The sequence below is a fragment of the Schistocerca americana genome, chromosome X (assembly GCF_021461395.2).
Source record: "Schistocerca americana isolate TAMUIC-IGC-003095 chromosome X, iqSchAmer2.1, whole genome shotgun sequence".
Lineage (NCBI taxonomy): Eukaryota > Metazoa > Arthropoda > Insecta > Orthoptera > Acrididae > Schistocerca > Schistocerca americana.
Genome location: NC_060130.1, coordinates 249,010,048 through 249,028,676, shown reverse-complemented (window position 1 = coordinate 249,028,676; position 18,629 = coordinate 249,010,048). Strand labels below are relative to the sequence as shown.

At 36.7% G+C, this 18,629-nt stretch overlaps 1 protein-coding gene across 1 annotated transcript in view; it reads right to left on the bottom strand.

Moving 5' to 3' along the window:
* Positions 1-18,629, bottom strand: part of LOC124555943 (dystrophin-like) — a 1,045,948-nt gene that overhangs the window by 815,111 nt on the left and 212,208 nt on the right. The window contains exons 26-34 of the mRNA XM_047129993.1: positions 17,177-17,338; positions 16,435-16,563; positions 14,912-15,091; positions 14,201-14,344; positions 13,839-14,015; positions 13,574-13,759; positions 13,332-13,487; positions 11,057-11,209; positions 5,666-7,429 (exon numbers count right to left, since the gene is read on the bottom strand). Coding sequence (XP_046985949.1) covers positions 5,666-7,429; positions 11,057-11,209; positions 13,332-13,487; positions 13,574-13,759; positions 13,839-14,015; positions 14,201-14,344; positions 14,912-15,091; positions 16,435-16,563; positions 17,177-17,338 — 3,051 coding nt within the window. The remainder of the gene's footprint in view (positions 1-5,665; positions 7,430-11,056; positions 11,210-13,331; positions 13,488-13,573; positions 13,760-13,838; positions 14,016-14,200; positions 14,345-14,911; positions 15,092-16,434; positions 16,564-17,176; positions 17,339-18,629) is intronic.

Here is an 18,629-nt window from a genome sequence, read left to right as displayed (position 1 = left end):
GATACAACAGCAATCAGCCCTCTGTTTTAAAGAAACGAAATTCTCCAGCACAAATTACTGTTACACGTAATTGCACTCATTACATTTTCAAATGTGAAGGATGGCATTGCAGTCATCACAATATTACAATAATGCATAGAACCTCTCCCTCTTGCTACTGTCATGGAGTACTACAGAAATACCATTTTCCCCAACATGTGAGTGGATTGTTACAATTCCCACATCTTTCTGGATACAACACCCCCCTAAGCAGGTTTTATTCACGCCCCCACCCATCCAGATTTACATTTTCCAATGTTTCTCTAAATTGCTCAACATAAAAGATGGGAAAGTTCCCCCGGCCAATTTCCTTTCCCGGCCTTGTCCACTCTGTGCTTGAGCTTCATTTCTAATGGCCTTATCATAGACATCAGAAGACTCATTTTTAGCACATGGCTCCATGAAATTAAAGTTTTGTGTAGGTGAAGTGAATAATCTACAGGGTATGATAAGTCATATTTGGGATGCAGTTACAGTTATTGCCCCAAATATATTGAATAGTGCATTTTGTGCAACACAATACTGCCATGAACAGAGTTTTAAAATCTGTGATGGACACACAAAAGTACATTAAAGGCCACCAATGTAAGTGCTATTAGAATACACTATAAATACTACAAGGTCTGTGGAATGATTAAATGAATCTAACATCTGACACATATTCCATTAAATGTTGTAGGAAATTTCTCGCAGAATATAAATACTTTCGGATTAAAGGAGACCAAGCACTGAAAAGCAGAGGCACTGAGTTGATGTTAGACACACACAAAAAGACAGAAAACTTGGTAGCTTACAGAGTTATCCTTCAAAAATGCCTCAACATGGGGCTGGCTGCACTAACAGTACCAATGCTGCATTCAATCAGGTGGACTGGTTGTGATGGAGGTAGTGTCAGGTACGGTGCGTAGAGGGAGAGGCAGGAAGGGGGCAAGGAGGTGGACTCGGGTTGTGTGGCTAGCAGCTCTGAGTCCTAGTCCACAAACAGATTTCCCATGCCATATCCTCATACACTTCCAGTCCTCCCCACATTCCCAAGAATCAGCTACAAAGAAGTCCCCTCCCCCTCCCCCCTCATCTCCCAGAATCACCACAGATGGAAACAACTGAACTATATTCTTCAACAGGGCTTTGATTATCTCTCATCCTGCTCTGAAATCAGGGACATCCTTCCTACCGCTCCTATAGCAGTATTCTGTCACCCACCCGACCATTCCTATGCCACTCCAATGCCCCCCCCCCCCCCCCCCGAGGCAGACCAAGGAGCACTATTTGCCCAACCCGTCCACCCAGCAACTCCTACTCCAGTCCTGTCACTTCATGAGATGCCAGGCCACCTGTGAATGTAGCTATATCATGTACTAACTCTGCTACAAACAGAACACAGCTTTTTATGTCAGTATGACTACCAACAGCACATCATCTGCTCCCATTACTGTCCAGACCTAAATCTCAGATAACCTGCTGACCTGCAACCTCCACCCAATATTTCCCATTCCTCCTGTTACCCCTTCCAAACAATGTCCTCACATCACTTTATATGTGCACCGTTTCCTATTGGCCCCCACAATTGTGCATTACATACTCGGCCCACATACCTGCCGTCCCACCCTCCTGCAATCCTAGTCGGCAAACCGGCTGCGGAAATCTTGACACTTCTGCTTTTTGGTGGACAGCCTCCTTTAATCCAAAAGTATTTGCATGTTCCATCAAGATATTTTACATTTTCCCCAGACATGATAGAAATTTTGTGAACTATTGAGACAGGTAAATCTGTGATAAAAACGCATCACCTAGCTCACATGAAAAGGCATCAGCACAAAAATGTGTATGTGCACTCACGTAATTAACAGCACATGTATGTTATAATTAACTCCATGTAGGTTACAAAGAACTTTGATGAGTAGATGAGGTAAACTAGGTACACAATAAAATGATGGGGAGAATATAAGATAGAAGTAATAGAGAACAGAACATCAGAGACACATTTAAGTACTGGGGGAGATATATGTTTTATGATGTGGTTAGTTGTCTTTTCATGCAATTTCACCTACGATTTTCAGTTACTGTATTCACTTCTGTTAATTGGATCAATGACAATGTACACTAGCTGATATAAAAAGTTAACCACCCAAATGAGAAGAAGAAACAAAATGAGATTTCAAGGGTTGAGAGGTTATGTAATGGTATGTTATTTCAGTTGTTACAACATCAAGTCAAATTTATAAAGGACTTGGCAGTATGGGCACACTTACCAGTTTGATGGTGCACGCCGTCTGGCCTGGATGTATGCATTAATTTGGTTGAGAAGGTTATAAAGGCATTGTGTCCTCTCCAGAGGCAAGGTGGCTCACAACTGTTGTAACTAGTTCCTGATATCTTGTATACTAGCAACTGGACAGAAATAACATCTGAGCTGATCCCACATTTTCTACTAGGGACAGATCTGGGGATATGGCTGGCCACAGGAGTACATCAGGATCATGCAGACAATTCATGAAGACAGGTATGGACAATCATTGTTTTGTTGAACTCTGACACCAAATACTGTCACACGAGAGGTGACACATGAGCACAGAGGAAAATCATGACATACCACTATGCTGTCAAATTCCCTCAATCACTACCAGTCATGACCAGAAATCATACCCAATGGCTGCCCACACCACAAAACCAAAAATAGCATTGCTGTGGCTTTCCAAAACATTGGAAGAATGGAACCTCTCTCCAGGTTGCTGCCATACTCACTGATGACGGTCATCCAGGGTAATGCAAAACCGTGATTCATTGCTGAACAAAATGCAATGCCGTTCATCAGCAGTCCATGCTTCCTGGTCACAGCACAATACAAATGCAGCTTTTTGTGTTGTGTTGACAGCAGCTATGGGATGACACACTGTTGCATGGTTGACTGGAACCTAGACAATGAGTACACCTGTTCTCATGTCCCCATGCAGTCCAATATCAGGCCACTGCCATATTTGAATGCCCCAAAAATTTGGATACTGGACAATTTGGTCAGCCAACCAAATGGAGGCGCAGAATGAGGTTAAGTTCAAACTTCGTCAGTTACTGAAAACGCTGTCCCACACAAGTAGACAGCAACCCAGTGTCCTTTGCAGTGATCACTCAACATCCATCACTGTTCAGGCCCCTTTTATATCCTACCAGACACTATAATAACACTTAACATGAACAACATTAACGCACTCTGTTGACCATTCTACCTGTCACAGATAGTTCTAATTCTTATCATATTTACATACAACTCCCCCCCCCCCCCCACCACCACCACCACCACCACCAATGGTGTGTACATGTAATATGTTACATTGACATCTGACCATGTCTTCTGGGTGCTTCACTTTTTCTGTCAGCCAGAATTTCAATAAAAAATCCATGGTGGTCGTTGTCTACTGCTCATTTATATCCTGTCCTGTTCTATCACTTTTTTGCCCACAATCCTGGGTTAATGTCTGATCAATTCTAGAGAAATAAAATCCCTATTCTTTTACACTCTCACCTGTTTTTCCCTGGACAGAAAAACCCCTAGTCTTAAAAGTTTGAGATTACTTCATCTTTCCAATAATAGAAAGGACATAGGAAACCTCATTCTACATACTTAACAATTATTATTAGGTGTAATTACAAGTCAACTAGAAAATTAAGCACACAGGAATGAAAATGCAAAGGGAAAATGGTGGACAAGGTAAATTTGATAGTTAAGCAAAACCCAAATTTTTTGTGTGACTGCCCATTAATTAGTTTTAAATGATATAGGTTGCTTTATCTTAAACTTAGTTTGAACACTTCTTTTATCTTTAAGCAATTTATACAGATAATTTGGTTTGATCTGTATAAACTTCTGACTCAAATAAAGAGAGAATTTAATTCATGTTTTGAAAATATTAGGTCTTCTCTTTTTATTTTCACAATTATGATCACCACTCAACTTCTCATATCTCTTAAATGAACTGATTCCATTTATTTTCCTTCCCCTACATTCTCAGTTAATAACACTTTGCCAGGTGCTATCACTTGCATTAACTTTCATTAATCTGCAACAGTTTTTCTCCATCTGACCCTATAGCACATGGATATTGTTATCTCTCTTGGTAACACATACTTTGTAATATCTCAATCATGATAAATATGAACAGCAACAGAAAAGACCATATAAATACATTATTTCATATACAACTCCATCAACACATCTTGAAATACAATTATACGTGTAAATGGCACTTATAAATCCCAAGTTAATAAAGTCTTGCATTTCAGAATAGACATAGCTAAACAAATTAGTTTACACAGCAGAAAATAGTTGTTACCAAATTAATAACTATAGTTAAAGCTGTACTTGTACACTTTAGAAACATGACTTTAATTATATAATTAATCTAGATGATATAAAGGGATAACAATTATTACTTTAAAAAAATGCTGAAGTTACTTTGCTTCACATGGCATTTCATTGCTGCTCACCACACAACAAGCAGCTTGTGTCCTGTCCCTTTATCTAGATAGTAACATGTAATGAAACATAAAGGCTTTTCTTGGAATCCACTCACTGTCCACTTAAATTTTTAACACCTGAGTTAAAGTCTACCTTGATCATTACAATGTTATTTTCAGTGCAGTTATATTACTGTATCAGCAAGACTTTACAAAAGATAATAATGTCAACAGTAGTAATTTTATAACAAAGTTGACATCCCATGCTTTTGAACTAATCCATTTTCTGACTGCAGCACAATTGAAGAACCAAGTTTTCAGTGTGTTAGACAGAAGTACAAGAATTTGTTGTCAGTGAAGCCAAGGGAGTGACAGTGAGCCTAAAACACAGCACAGGCAGTTCAAGGTAGCAAAGAAGGTATATGTCAGTTAAGAAAGTTTGCAGTATGGAATAGAAAGTTACACTTATCAATAGGGAACACATTGATGTGATACAATGCAAAAAGACATATGTTTAGTATAAAAAATTCTTAATGGTAGATTTGGTGCGTGCAGATACTTTAGGTCAGGAGAGAAAATCCCAGAGTTAGTGCATTTATCTTGTTAGTGAGATTTGATGTTGGTAGAACATACTGTTACACTTGTGGTTTGTATTTTTATGTTGGTGATGAAAATGTTTAGCCACTTTTGTTTCTGGTCTCCGGATGAAAGAAGTTCAAAAACAAGAGACGTCATCTCTGGTGACAATAAAAAGAACATCATCATCTTTAGATTTTTTATCCCACAAGTAGTAAGGCATCCTTCTATGAGGTGGCAAAAGATGTGGAACAAAATGTTAGTATTCTAGTAGCCAAGCACACTTATAAATATACAGCTAAAATATTATATCATCCTAGATATTTGGCTCACACACTTCAGTAACAGTCTTATGAAACTGAGTAGCAATCATTAACATTTGAAATGATAATAGTAACTAAACAACACATGAGTTTATGCAGCTGTAAACTTTAAAATGTATTTTACAGACAATAATAAATAATTTTATTAAGTATGTATGTACATGTAAAACAATACAACAGTTTACTTATACAATCAAAACAAAAATAGATTGGTATCAATTTTATCACTCAGAGACCCATTATTTACCTTATTTTTAGAGAGATGCTTAACCCACCTTGTCCAGATGCTGAGAAATAAGGTGACCAAACGATGCACTTTCATCATCATCTGAACTTGAGCTGTTATTCAGCTCAAGAGGAGATACGCCATCATCTGAAAACTCCACAACATCATCAGTTTCTTTGTCACTTCCATAAAAACTGTCATACTCTTCAGCCTCTAAAGTGGTCAATGGCAAAGTTACATTTTCTTTAGGAATGTCATCTATGGCTGATGATATTTCAGGGTTACAGAAGCTCCCAGTAATTTTATAAGTTTTTGAAACTTCTATTTCCTTCTTCAGTATTACTTCTTTGAGAGCTGATGATGTATTCTTCTCCAATATTTTTCCATCTTTTTGTGATGCAGGTAGAGCCTTATTGTTAGTAAGTTCAGGCACAAACTGTTCATTGTCAGTGTCTATTATTAAGTACTCGGCACACTCTGGTTCACGCCATGCAGTCACTGTCGTCCGCTCAGTTTTATTAACTCTATCGGTTATTTGGAGGCAAAGTTCAGGTGGAGTTTCAGCGGGTACTGCTAATGGTGTAGGAGGTGGGGTGGGTGTCACATGCACTTCTACTTCATAACCTGGGATAGAAAGTTTAGGAGTTGGTGATATATTCAGGGAATGTGCAGTTTCGGTTAAAAGTTGATCAACGGGTTGAGTACATGCATTTGACACGCTGTTCATGCTGTTCTTGGGACTCACCCTGATGATTTCTTCATCAGTCTCTTTCCTCTGCACTTTGGGTGAGCCCTGTACAGTCTCTTGCTTGGTAAGTTTTTTATTCGATATCACAGTGTCAAATAATCCATCTTTGTCATTTTCTTGCACTCCAGTATCAGTAACTGTTGTATCTTCAGTTTGACCTTTGTCTTCATTATCTGTTTCTGCAGCAGATTCTTCTGGTTCTTCTTCAGTGTCTTCAACAATTTCAACCATTTCAACAGCCTGGGGCCCATAATGCATTGATGTTTCCACATTCCTACTTGGATACATGACATGTTTCACTATTTCAATTGCTTTTACTTCAACCATTTGACATGGATCTGCTGCCTGATGCTGGGAGATATCACTGAAATTAGTGTCTGGAGAGGAACTAATCAGAGTATTGTTTGACACCTGTGAGAATAGAACACTGTCTTTTGCTAAACGGAACGTGTCACTGTCGTCATTTGACGAACCGTCTCTGACACTATCCTCTAATTCACTAGTAGACATTTTGGTGGTACCACTGGCAATTTTTGGCTCTGTCATTTGTATAACATCTGGAATAACCATTTTATTCACAACCAGGCCCTTTACTGCTGTTTCATTTACCACATCTTCTTCCATAACAGGGCCCCCAGTATCCACTGCAGACACTGTCTCTTTGTTATTTGTTGGAACTGCATTATAATGATGATTATTAACCTTCACTGACTCTTCTAACGTTGCTGTGTCTTCAAATGCTGGGTTCAGGTAACCAACGCCCACATCAAAATGTGTTCCTTCAAATTTGTTAGAAAAGTCATTGACAACTGGTGATGATGATGCATCTGAATTAGTTGTGGGAGGTTCAACAAGCAATTCCTGGAATGCTGCAGGTTCATCTGCTACTACTTGCCCTTCAGTTCCCTTTACAGAAACCAAAGGAGAAGCCTCATGAATTTTATGATACATTTCTTGTGGCTCTCTCCCCCTAGAGTCTCCACTTGTTGGTTCTGCAGCTAGCGAATTATCACCAGGATTGGCTGTTTCGTTCTTGTTTGAATTATTGACTTTTTGTGTCCAGCCCTGGAAAAACAAGGGCTTTTAAGATTTTTGGAGTAACTCATTAACATATGCGCACTTTCTTTGTGAAAAAAAAAAAGTTTTGAAAGGAAGTGTTAAGTGCAAAATATTTGAATCTTGTGTCTGATGATGTAACGCAATAACTGAGCCTTAAAAATATCTGATATTAGTTTTATTATGAAATATTATTTGCCTGTTAATAATAGTAGTGCAGTTTAAATATGACAGATGTCATGCAGTTTGAAAGTTCTGCTCCGAGTTTCTAAAAGAAACCATCACCGTTCGTGCAACGTGATGCATAGCACAGCAGAAAGTGCATAAAATATTCATTACATCAACTACCATGTAATGCAGCAATGATCTTCGTGGGAGCAATGAGAACATTTTACATGTAAGTGAAGCCAACAGACAACATTAAAAGTCACATTCTTCTTCAATTTTTACACGGTCAGTAGGAAAACTATGTGTTATTTTTTTTCTATACGTGCAGCTAGTTAATAAACCAAGCAATGAAGATTACAGCAGCTTTGGAGACAGGGGGAGAGAGACCAAATCCAGGCATATTATTCACTTTAATGAACTGCTAACTGATGACAATAAACAGTTTTCACATTTTTACAGTTCATTTAACAGAACACCTGCACCACTGAATCACCAGTTCCCATAAAATGTAACACAGATTTACAGCACTTCTACATATTCAAATCTATATTGCAAATAAAACCACAAGCAACCACTTCACCAACATTAAGCAAACTTCTTTTTTTTTTATTTAAAAGTTTCACATGAATCCTTTTGCATCACAAAATAAAGAACATAAATGCACTCATTCCATGAACATTGACATATTAATACAAACACTGCACAAACAGCAAGCATCAATCACAAATAGGAACAATTATCTTCAATTAATTTTCTTTGACACTTAATGATAGTTTGTTACAGTTCATAATATCAGCAGCTCCAGCTAATTTTCTTCTACAACAGACAAGTTATATGAATAATTTGGGTTGCCTACTGACTGAGAGCTTGTTAAGTTTTTACAGCCATAAATCAGTATGTGACAGAAACTTGTGTAATAATATCAGGTTATTATGTGCACTAAGGAGGAGAATTATTTTTGCAGAACATAAATTAGTATCCGATTAGTGAATAGCTATTTTTGTTAATGTATTACAGATATATTTACAGAATACAATTTCTAATCAACAGTCAAAATATCATACAACAAAAACATACATCAAGCAGTAAAGCATATCAAAGGCTAATAATATTACATGTAGAAAACCTCTGTTTATCATGTACATAAGTTATTTCACTTTTTTCTAAAGACTCAAATTAGATGTAAAAATTGAGTAACTTACTGTCATTTCAGATAACGAATCCCAAGATGAATTAAACACAACAGAATAAAAGATGTGAACTTTTCCAAAAACAGTGAAAGTGTGTATGATTAAAATTTATGATAGTTAATATGGTAGCAATATTTAATCAACATAACCTTTACCCTGTGGTTCTTTACTTTATATTGACACAGCCATATTACAATGTATAGTGATTAACCCTCCCTAAAACAAGAAGGAGGCTGAACCTAATGCATTTCACCCATTTCAAATTTATTTGAGCTTTTGTTTTGAACCATCTTTTACTTTCCTTATATGATATAATGAACACACAAAACAAAATAAATGACTGTTACATTTGTCCCATATAAAGTACTTTAACATCTCCTTTCTAAAGTGAAAAGAAGACCTATCTTCCAACTTACAAAAGCTATTTATTGAACTTATTAAAACTGTTTAACCATGACAGTTTGCATTTTACAAGTACCAAGTATTACCAGCTACCATTAATACCACATTTAAAAAGAAAGCACAACATCCACCTCCACCAATGCGTATGGCGAAACACAACAAAACAAGTGCAATAAGCAAGATACAGTTCACATGTATGGAAAATGTAGTCTTCATATGTTAATTAAATGGTCCCAGTTTGAATAGCTATTGAGAATGGTGCAGGTACAGTCAAACATTGCTGATATTTCGACAAGTAACTTCTATCATTCACAAAGCATGAAGCACAGCACAACCTTCTTGTGTTCTGAAATTTAAATTCACAGTGCTTGGAACTGTGGCAGCATGGTAATATATGACTGTGAAAAATGGTAAAATTACACACACAGTAAACACTTGTTTCATGTACAAACTAGAGATATCTACCACCAACATGTCACTGGTAATAATGACAAAAATTTTACCATGCCACAATCCCATGAGCTATTCAGACTGTCTATATGCCAGAAGAAGCTTGATTTCATGACATTGTCCCATATGAAACATCATCTGTACTAGAAGCAATTATTGCTATTAGTAGTTAAGTAGCTGACATAGCTGAGAACATCAGCATTCATCAAAGTATCTTTTATTTTCCTGATGCTACAAATAAAATGGAAAAATTTTTCAGGTAGCAAATCTGACAGAAGGAAAATTATTATTCTGCATAATAGCCACTAATTAATTTACATGATGTGTCATATACACACAGCAGGAAAAGTGTGGCAGCATGTTGCCCAAATGTCAAAGACATGCTATTATAACAATTTGTGTGTGTCTTGTGGGAACAATTTGGAACCAATAAACTTAAATGGCTATTAAAATTAAATTGAATGGAAACAAAATCACAATTCACATCTAGCTTGAACACTATTGGGGCAACTCAAGTGATTTTCAAGTTAGAGATTCTCTGAGTCACAAGGATGACCCATTTAAATTTTTAAAAAATCTGAAAAATTTCTTCCACTATACACAAAAATGACAGCATTCGATCTGGACACACAAACTATGACACTGACAGCTCAGATTTTTTCCGTCAGATTTATAAACTGGAAAACAAATATGAGAGACACTACAATGGTCAATGAAAACAACAGAGTAAACCCCACAGAAAAATTATATTTACCTGCACAATAATGTACATGAAAACTCACATAAGAATAGACTTCATACGCAGTTTATGTATAATAATCATAAAAAGTAATTTTGTGGCTTCAGAATATCCTTCATGTATATCCTTGAACCAAGTTGTTCTTTAAGAAGTTTCACCATTGAAGTTTCACTGTTTATGTATGTAGAATTTATGTATGTAGAATGGAAGATGATACAAAAATTATGTACATAAATGCAGAATAATATATAAAGTGAATGTTCATCACCTGTGGGAAAATACTGTAAAGAAGAAAATAAACAGTAAGAGAGACTGAATGAAAACTACTTGTGTTGTGTGTAATGAAAATCACTTTGTCTGACATATCAGTCTCAATTTTCAGGCATGCTAAGAACATACTGAACTTCCTATATTTCTACCAAATAGTTTAAGAACAAATATGACCAAGTAAAAATAGAAATAAATTAGATGGCCTATAATAAAATTTGATGTGCAGTGGTGTGAACAGACCAGAAGAGGTAAATAAAAATGGTTGCAGCTGAATTGAGACTTTACAGTTTAAGCAGCTCAGTTCTTAGAGAAAATGGAAACAAATTGGAAGTGAAAATAATATAGTAGCATAAATAAAGTGCAGTTGCAGTTTATACTGTAAACAAAAAGATATTTCAAACAATGCATACTACTCACATCAAGTTTACTCATTACTCTTGACCACATTGAATCCAGCTGATCAAGTTTCAGATTTATAATTACAGTTCCTGGAAAAGTGCCCAAGCTATCTGCAAGTTCATGCAGGTCATTAATCTTTGTCTTCTTCACAGTCAAAAGTTTTTGCAGTTCCTATTAAAATGGAAACAGTTTATTAAAATACATTAAAATCTGAAACATATATTTCATTTTGCAGTGGTATCTGTTGTGTTGAAACCTCCTGAAAGATTAAAACTGTGTACCTGACCAGAGCTCAAACTTGGAATTTTGCCTTTCATGGGCAATGATGATATCTGCTAAGTTATCCAAGCATGATTTATGACTCGCCCATACAGCTTCAATTCTGTTCTGCCTACCCCTTTCCTGCTATCCAAATCTCCATTACCCATAAAAGACGGGGTTGCATAGACAACTCTCTGTCTGACTAACAGTTTTAATTTGTAAGGAATTTTATACTGAAATCCCGAACTCATTTAGACATTTTTTTACACTATTGCAAAAAATGGAGTTACACGGAACAGTTGAGAAACTCCATGGTGAAAGAAAACACATTATGTTTGTGAAAGGTAATGTGAATGTACTGATAGTCAAGGAAGAATAGCAGGAGCCCAAAGAAACACTCCCAACATTTTTCCTAAACAATTTAGGGGAACCACAGAAAACCTGAATCTGACTGACTGGTCAGGGATTTGAAATACCATCCTCCCAAATGTGAGTGCAGTGTCTTACCGGAACACTACCAATAATGGTTGTGGGGTTACTGAAGGAACTAGTCCAGCAGATGCTCAAACAATTTTGGGAAATCATTTGAGAACCCAGTTCTAGATGGTCAGATGAAGGTTCACCATACTTCTCCAGAATTCCTTTTTAGAAGACATATGGATGTTACGAGAATCACATGAAGAAGCTCTATGAGTTACATTAGGAATTCCAGACAAGTTTGGTAACTCGTAGACCTGGACCAGAAGTGGAAATAAATAGCTGCACAAGACAATGGATGAAATAAACAGATGTTACAAACTGCCAAAGTGCCATAGCACAATTCATTCTCAGTTAACAACAGCAACATGGGACTCGTCTCATTCTGCACTGTGAAGAACTTTATAAATTGTGATTCCTGTTTATTATGTCACTGGAGATAAAGCCCCACATGTTGAGAAATTAATGAAACCCTTGCACAAGCATTTATACCCCTTGCTTCAAGTGAAGTTGAGCAAAGCTGTTGACTATGGGAAGGATGCTTCCAACCTAGTGTTATGCCTGTTGCTTTGACAGCTAATTATCTAAACTCCAGAAGGGGACCAGTGATACAAGATCTCAATATATAAAAAGTCATAAAAAAGTAAATGCTTCATCAACCATAAGCTTAATTTTTCTCAACACAGTGTGTTGCCAAGAATGATCCTACTGGATGGTGTATGCACGTGTCTTCTTCTTGCAAGATAATTACTTCGCCTGGACAGTTATGAGATGACCTAAAGATTAATGCATGAGGTGAATTACACTGCTTTTTGAGTTTAAAGAAGTACTGCAGAAACACATAGGCTGTTGGCTTCACATCCCCAGTTGGTGGATGACATTCAGTTATGAATGTATTATTTACTAATACTACCAAATAATGTGCAGAGATTTCAGTTTTAATCAATGGGAAATGTACACCCAGCAGTGATTAGCAAAAGGAACTACATCATCTGTCCTACTCTGTTAGGCAAATATGTATGGTGAAAATGCTTTCAATTAGAAAACATGAAATTATTTCAATCCAGGCAAATCATATGGTGAAACTACAATTTGATGATATTGTAGAAATGACATCAAGTAGCACCTTAAGCTGCTGCTTAATTTATTCTTTATTGTGCACTTGGTTCTGGTCAAAGATCATTATCTAGGATACATTTTTGTTAACAGAAACAGCTGCATATATACATAAAAACAATATCAGAAACACAATATTTTAAATAATGTTTATTCATGCAGAAGTGGATGCATGGATAATGGTCTTTGATGAAGATAGGTCTCACAATACAGAATAAATTAAACTGTGGCTTACAGTGTTATATGATGTCATTTTTACAATGTGTCAAAACTGTGGAACACAACCAATGAAAATATTGTACAGTTTAAAGACTTCCCCTATAAATGCTCACAGAAGTAAGAAGGTCAACTAAGAAAAATTATACATTAATATACAGAATTTACAACAGCTTAGAGAACATGAATAACAGATAATATCATGATCATAATAATTACTTACTTTGTAATCTAAAACTTGCTTCTCTGACATTTTATCTCCTGGTAGACTGGAATGAAGGTTCAGTTTCTCTTCAGTTTCCAAAAACCACCTATTGATTTCGTCTGCTGTCTTACTGATATCAGTAAGTTTTGTTTCACATTCCTTTATGGAAATTTCCTGAAATCAAATCAATTAGAAAAATTAAATTTGGAATACAATCCGTATAGTTGCAAATCCCCAGAAATCTTTGGATATCCCTTTACCTGGTGACGTTTATCAATATTTGTAACACGGTCATATAGTTTATCCCACTTGCTTAAAGTGTCATTGATTCGATCTTTCAGTACTTCTAAATAAACAGGATCACACAGTGCTGAAAATGCCTTAAAGTTGGTTTTTATGTTGTCTTTAACTTTAGTATACACTGGGAAGTCGTCATTCACTGCTCTCTGTAATGTTGGACAAAAACATTAATGGAAAACATAATGTTTTTGAAACATATTGAGCTATTTATTAGAGACAACATACCTTTATAAGCTGCATGTAAGTTTTGTTATTAAAATTTCCATGTTTCTCATTATCAGCCAACTTCCTTTCTAAATTATCTATATATTCATTTAAAAGTGGAATATTTGAATGTAAACTTTTTGACAGTTCCAGGGCTGAGTCTAAAGCTGTTTTGGCCTCTGTTATTTGCAGTCCAAGCTGGAAAATGGATTGCAAAAAAGCTTTAAATATTTTTGCTGTCCAAACAATACTTCTAAGCAAGCAATGATTACTTAAATAGTCTACATTGCCATTACTGCGAGGCAAACAGTAGGCAGTTACTCATATTTGTACTGCAAGTTTCTGGTACAGAAAGAAGTGACAGGCAATGACTAGATACCTACCTTATTATATAACTCCTTAAGGGTGTCTAATCGCACAGAAAATTTCTGAGGTTCAGAAACAGCTTTCTCCTCAACCAGTTTACGGCCAGCTTTTATGATGCTTTCCACTTCAGCTTTGATTTCGCTCAGTTTGTGATAAAACCTCTGTTACAAAATTGAACAAACATACATAAATATGGAAAAAATGGCACATTGGCATATAGCATATTTGTTGCTTCCCTCCCTCCCAGCCCCTTCCAATAACCAGCACTGTCAGCCCCACTAAAGAAACAAGTAAGTCTGAAAATGTACCCACAGTATACATCACCCTACCAGCCAAAACAAAAGAAAGAAGGGTACATCAAAAGAAAACAACTATCGCATATTATGGAGCAAATGGTACAGTTTTTAATATCTCTGAAACTGTATGGTGGACTAATTTATGAGAAAGAGCAATTAATAAAAAGCAACATTAATATGAGTTGTGTAGTACAAGAATAGCTAATAAACATTTTGTTATTAAACTTAAGGTAAATTTAACATACCTTACATGTCACAGTTCTAATAAGACTATTTACTTTTCTATGGTATGCTCACAAAATTTTCCAAATAATGTAACTTGTTGCTGGATTTGACAGTTTATTGTTATTATTATCATCATCATCACTATTATCAATTCCATTTCAGCAGTGTGTTTCTGACAATTACTATCAGTATGTATGTGTAACTAACCATGCAGTGTTTTAGTTGTCCCTCAATACCCTCAGGATCATCAGAGGCAAGTTCAAGTAAACAAGTGGCTTCTTCAACACCGCGCAGTTCTCGAAGTGCTCTTGATAAACGTGGTTCCAAATGTGAATGAGGGGGTGACCGAAATCGCTGAAATTTCTTCTGGACTTCACCAAATCGTTGCTGTAACAAATTATTTTAAATATACCAGTGTCTGCCAAAGGATATACCATTCATCTGCAATTAAATTGTGTCTCTCTGTGCTACCATTTCTGTGACATAGGCATAGAAAGAACCAAGTAAGTCTGTGTTATAGTTTACACACTGAAGCACCAGAGAAGCTGGTATAGGCATGCATGTTCAAATACAGGGAAATGTAAACATACAGTATATGGCACTGCAGTCGGCAACACTTACATGAGATGACAAGTGTCTGGTGCATTTGCTAGATTGGTTACTGTTGCTACAATAGCAGGTTATCAATATTTAAGTGGGTTTGAACATGGAGTTACAGTCAGCACATGAGCAGCATCTCCGAGGTAGCAATGAAGTGAGGATTTTTCCATACGGCCATTTCACTAGTGTACTGTGAATATCAGGAATCCAATAAAACATAAAAATCTCTGACATTGCTGTGACCGGAAAAAGACCCTGCTAGAACAGGCCCAATGACGACTGAAGAGAATCATTCAATGTGACAGAAGTGCAACCCTTCTGCAAATTGCTGCAGATTTCAATGCCGGGGCATTAGTAAGTGTCAGCACGCAAACCATCCAAAGAAACATCAGTGATATGGGCTTTTGGAGCAGTCCACTCGTTTACCCTTGATGACTACATGACACAAAGCGTTACACCTCACCTGGGTTCCTCAACACCGACTTGGACTGTTGATGACTGGAAACATGTTGCCTGGTCAGACAAGACTCATTTCAAATTGTATTGAATGGATGTGTACGGGTATGGAGACAATCTCACGAATCCACGGACCCTGCAGGTCAGCAGGGGAGGGTCTGTAATGGTGTGTGGCATGTGCAGTTGGAGTGGTATGAGACCCCTGATATGTCTAGATATGACTGACAGGTGACACATATGTAAGCACTCTGTCTGATCACCTGCATCCTTTCATGTCCATTGTGCATTCCAACAGACTTGGGGAATTCCAGCAGGACAATGTGATATCTCACACATCCAGAATTGCTACAGAGTGTCTCCAGGAACACTCTTCTGAGTTTAAACACTTCCTCTGGCCACCAAATTCCCCAACCACGAACATTATTGAGCATATACGGGATGCGTAGCAACGTGCTATTCAGAAGAGATTTCCACCCCCTCGTATTCACGGTGTCAATTCTCTCGAGCACTACTTCAGACATTAATGAAGTCCACGCTACATTGTGTTGTGACAATTCTGCATGTTCATGGGAACCCTACACAATATTAGGCAGGTGTACCAGTTTCTTTGGCTCTTCAGTGTATAACAGTCACCTTTCAAGTAATCCAAACTCTTAAGTAACATGTTCCACTACCTGTAGAAGGAGCATCTGTTCCTGCAACCTGGCAGCAGCTTCATGTTTTCCAGCCTCATGGTAAGTTCTCACTTGCTCTTCCATTTCTTTCAGTGTACTTTCCTGTGTCTCAAATTCTTCAACTAGACGCTGTATCAAATGAAAGAAATGTATTTTGTGTTACTTATGAATATGAACACTCATTGCTTACCTAGGACAGACTACAAGAAAAATGAAATATCAAGAAAATGATGAATATTTCTGAATGTAGCAAAAAATATTGACAGCACAGAATGGCTTAAAAAGAGGATCAAGCAGACCATTTACTTTCTTTTCAATAATATGAAAGGAATTAAAGTTCATTGTTTAAATAAACCACCTTTCCTCATAAATAAAAGATGCTGTTGGATCACTGCATTACTAACATGAAAAAAGTGTGCGTGCGTGTGTGTGTGTGTGTGTGTGTGTGTGTGTGTGTGTGTGTGTTTTTACAACATTCCTATTTTTTCAATAAAGCACATGCATGGTCTGATTAACTTATGTCTTATATTACAGACACAGTTTTATGATTACATGCTTATGAAATTCTAACAAAACTTTTTGATGCCACCAATAAAATAAAAGAGTATGAGTAAAAACACAACTTTAAACATCACTTATGTAATTTCACACAAATAGTTGATGAAGGTAATGTTTCCCAGGACAACTTATTTGATAAAAATAGAATTACGAGAGCCATAAACCACCAAGCTACAACACACACCTGGTCATCGTCCGGCAAATCATCTGCGGTGACGTCGTTTTCAACACGTGCAGTTAGTAGTCTGTCTACTTGAGTTACCCATTCTTGAAACTCTAGGATATGGCTTTCTGACTCCTGAGCTTCTTGGACAGAGCCTTCAAGCAATATGGTTCGATCCCTAGCCTACAAAGCAAGATGCAATAAGCCCTGACTTGGCTCAGATGCCGTTGCATAGAGTAGTGCACAGTAGTATTAATTAATATTAACTCAACCTTATGTTCATGAGTTAAGTTATAATATTATTCTTCCATCATGTCAGCTATACTGCATAAAATCTAATGTGATACAAATGTTATTTGATCGTGGATCAAGTTCAAGTGCAGTTATTCTAAGCCTCAGTATATGAATAATGATCTTGACTTGTGTTCAAGTTAACATAACTTGAACACAGGTCAAGAACATTATTCGTATATTGAGGCTGTAATTGGTTCCTATTTGTTCAAATGATCCAATGGAAGAACTTTAACCCACATGTTGTTATCAAATTGAGACAAGAAACTAAACTCATGAAACATTAAGCTGAATTTAACACATTCAAATGTCTCACTTTGTGACTGATAAAAGCATAGAAGTTTCAGTGCGAAAGAGGCAGAAGCTTTCTAATAAAGAGAACAAAGACAGTAAGCAAGTAATCATAATTTTTCAAATACTTTAATAAAAATGCATTAGTTTCTGAGATAAGGAAAATTACAAATAAAGAACACAGGAACTTCTTAAACAGGTATTGTTATTGATGGCTAATTAAAATAATTCAACACATGAAAGCTTTTGAGGAAGAATGTGAAGTCTCTGGGTATAAATATGTAACATGCAATTAAATTCATCTGCAGTCATGGGTTTTTGAGTGACTGGAGGTTTTAATAAGTTTGCAGCAGTAGAAAATTGTAAAATGTTGTGAACTTTCATGGCCAAAAATATCACATTTATTAAAATATTCTGGATTATTATGCTGTGGTCGGATGAATTTCTTGTTGAAACCCAGTGTTTCGTCCCCACCTGCACAGGACATCTTCAAATCAGTAAGGAAGCCAGGTTATGCGTCAGACCTCCGAAAAAACTACAAGCCCCATTGAAAATGTCTTCTATGGGTAAGGACAAAATGTTAGCTTTCAGCAAGGAATTCATTTGACCACAGCTTATGTACAATGAGGTGACAGAAGTAATGGGATTGAGATATGCAACATATGCAGATGGTGGTAGTATCACATACACAAGGTATGAAAGGGCAGTGCTTTGGCAGAACTGTCATTTGTACTCAGGTGTTTCATATGAAGAGGTGTCTGATGTGATTATGGCTGCATGATGGGAATTAACAGACTTTGAATGTGAAATGGTAGTTGGAGCTAGATGTATAGGACATTTCATTTTGGAAATCATTAGGGAATTCAATATTCTGAGACCCATGATTGAGAGC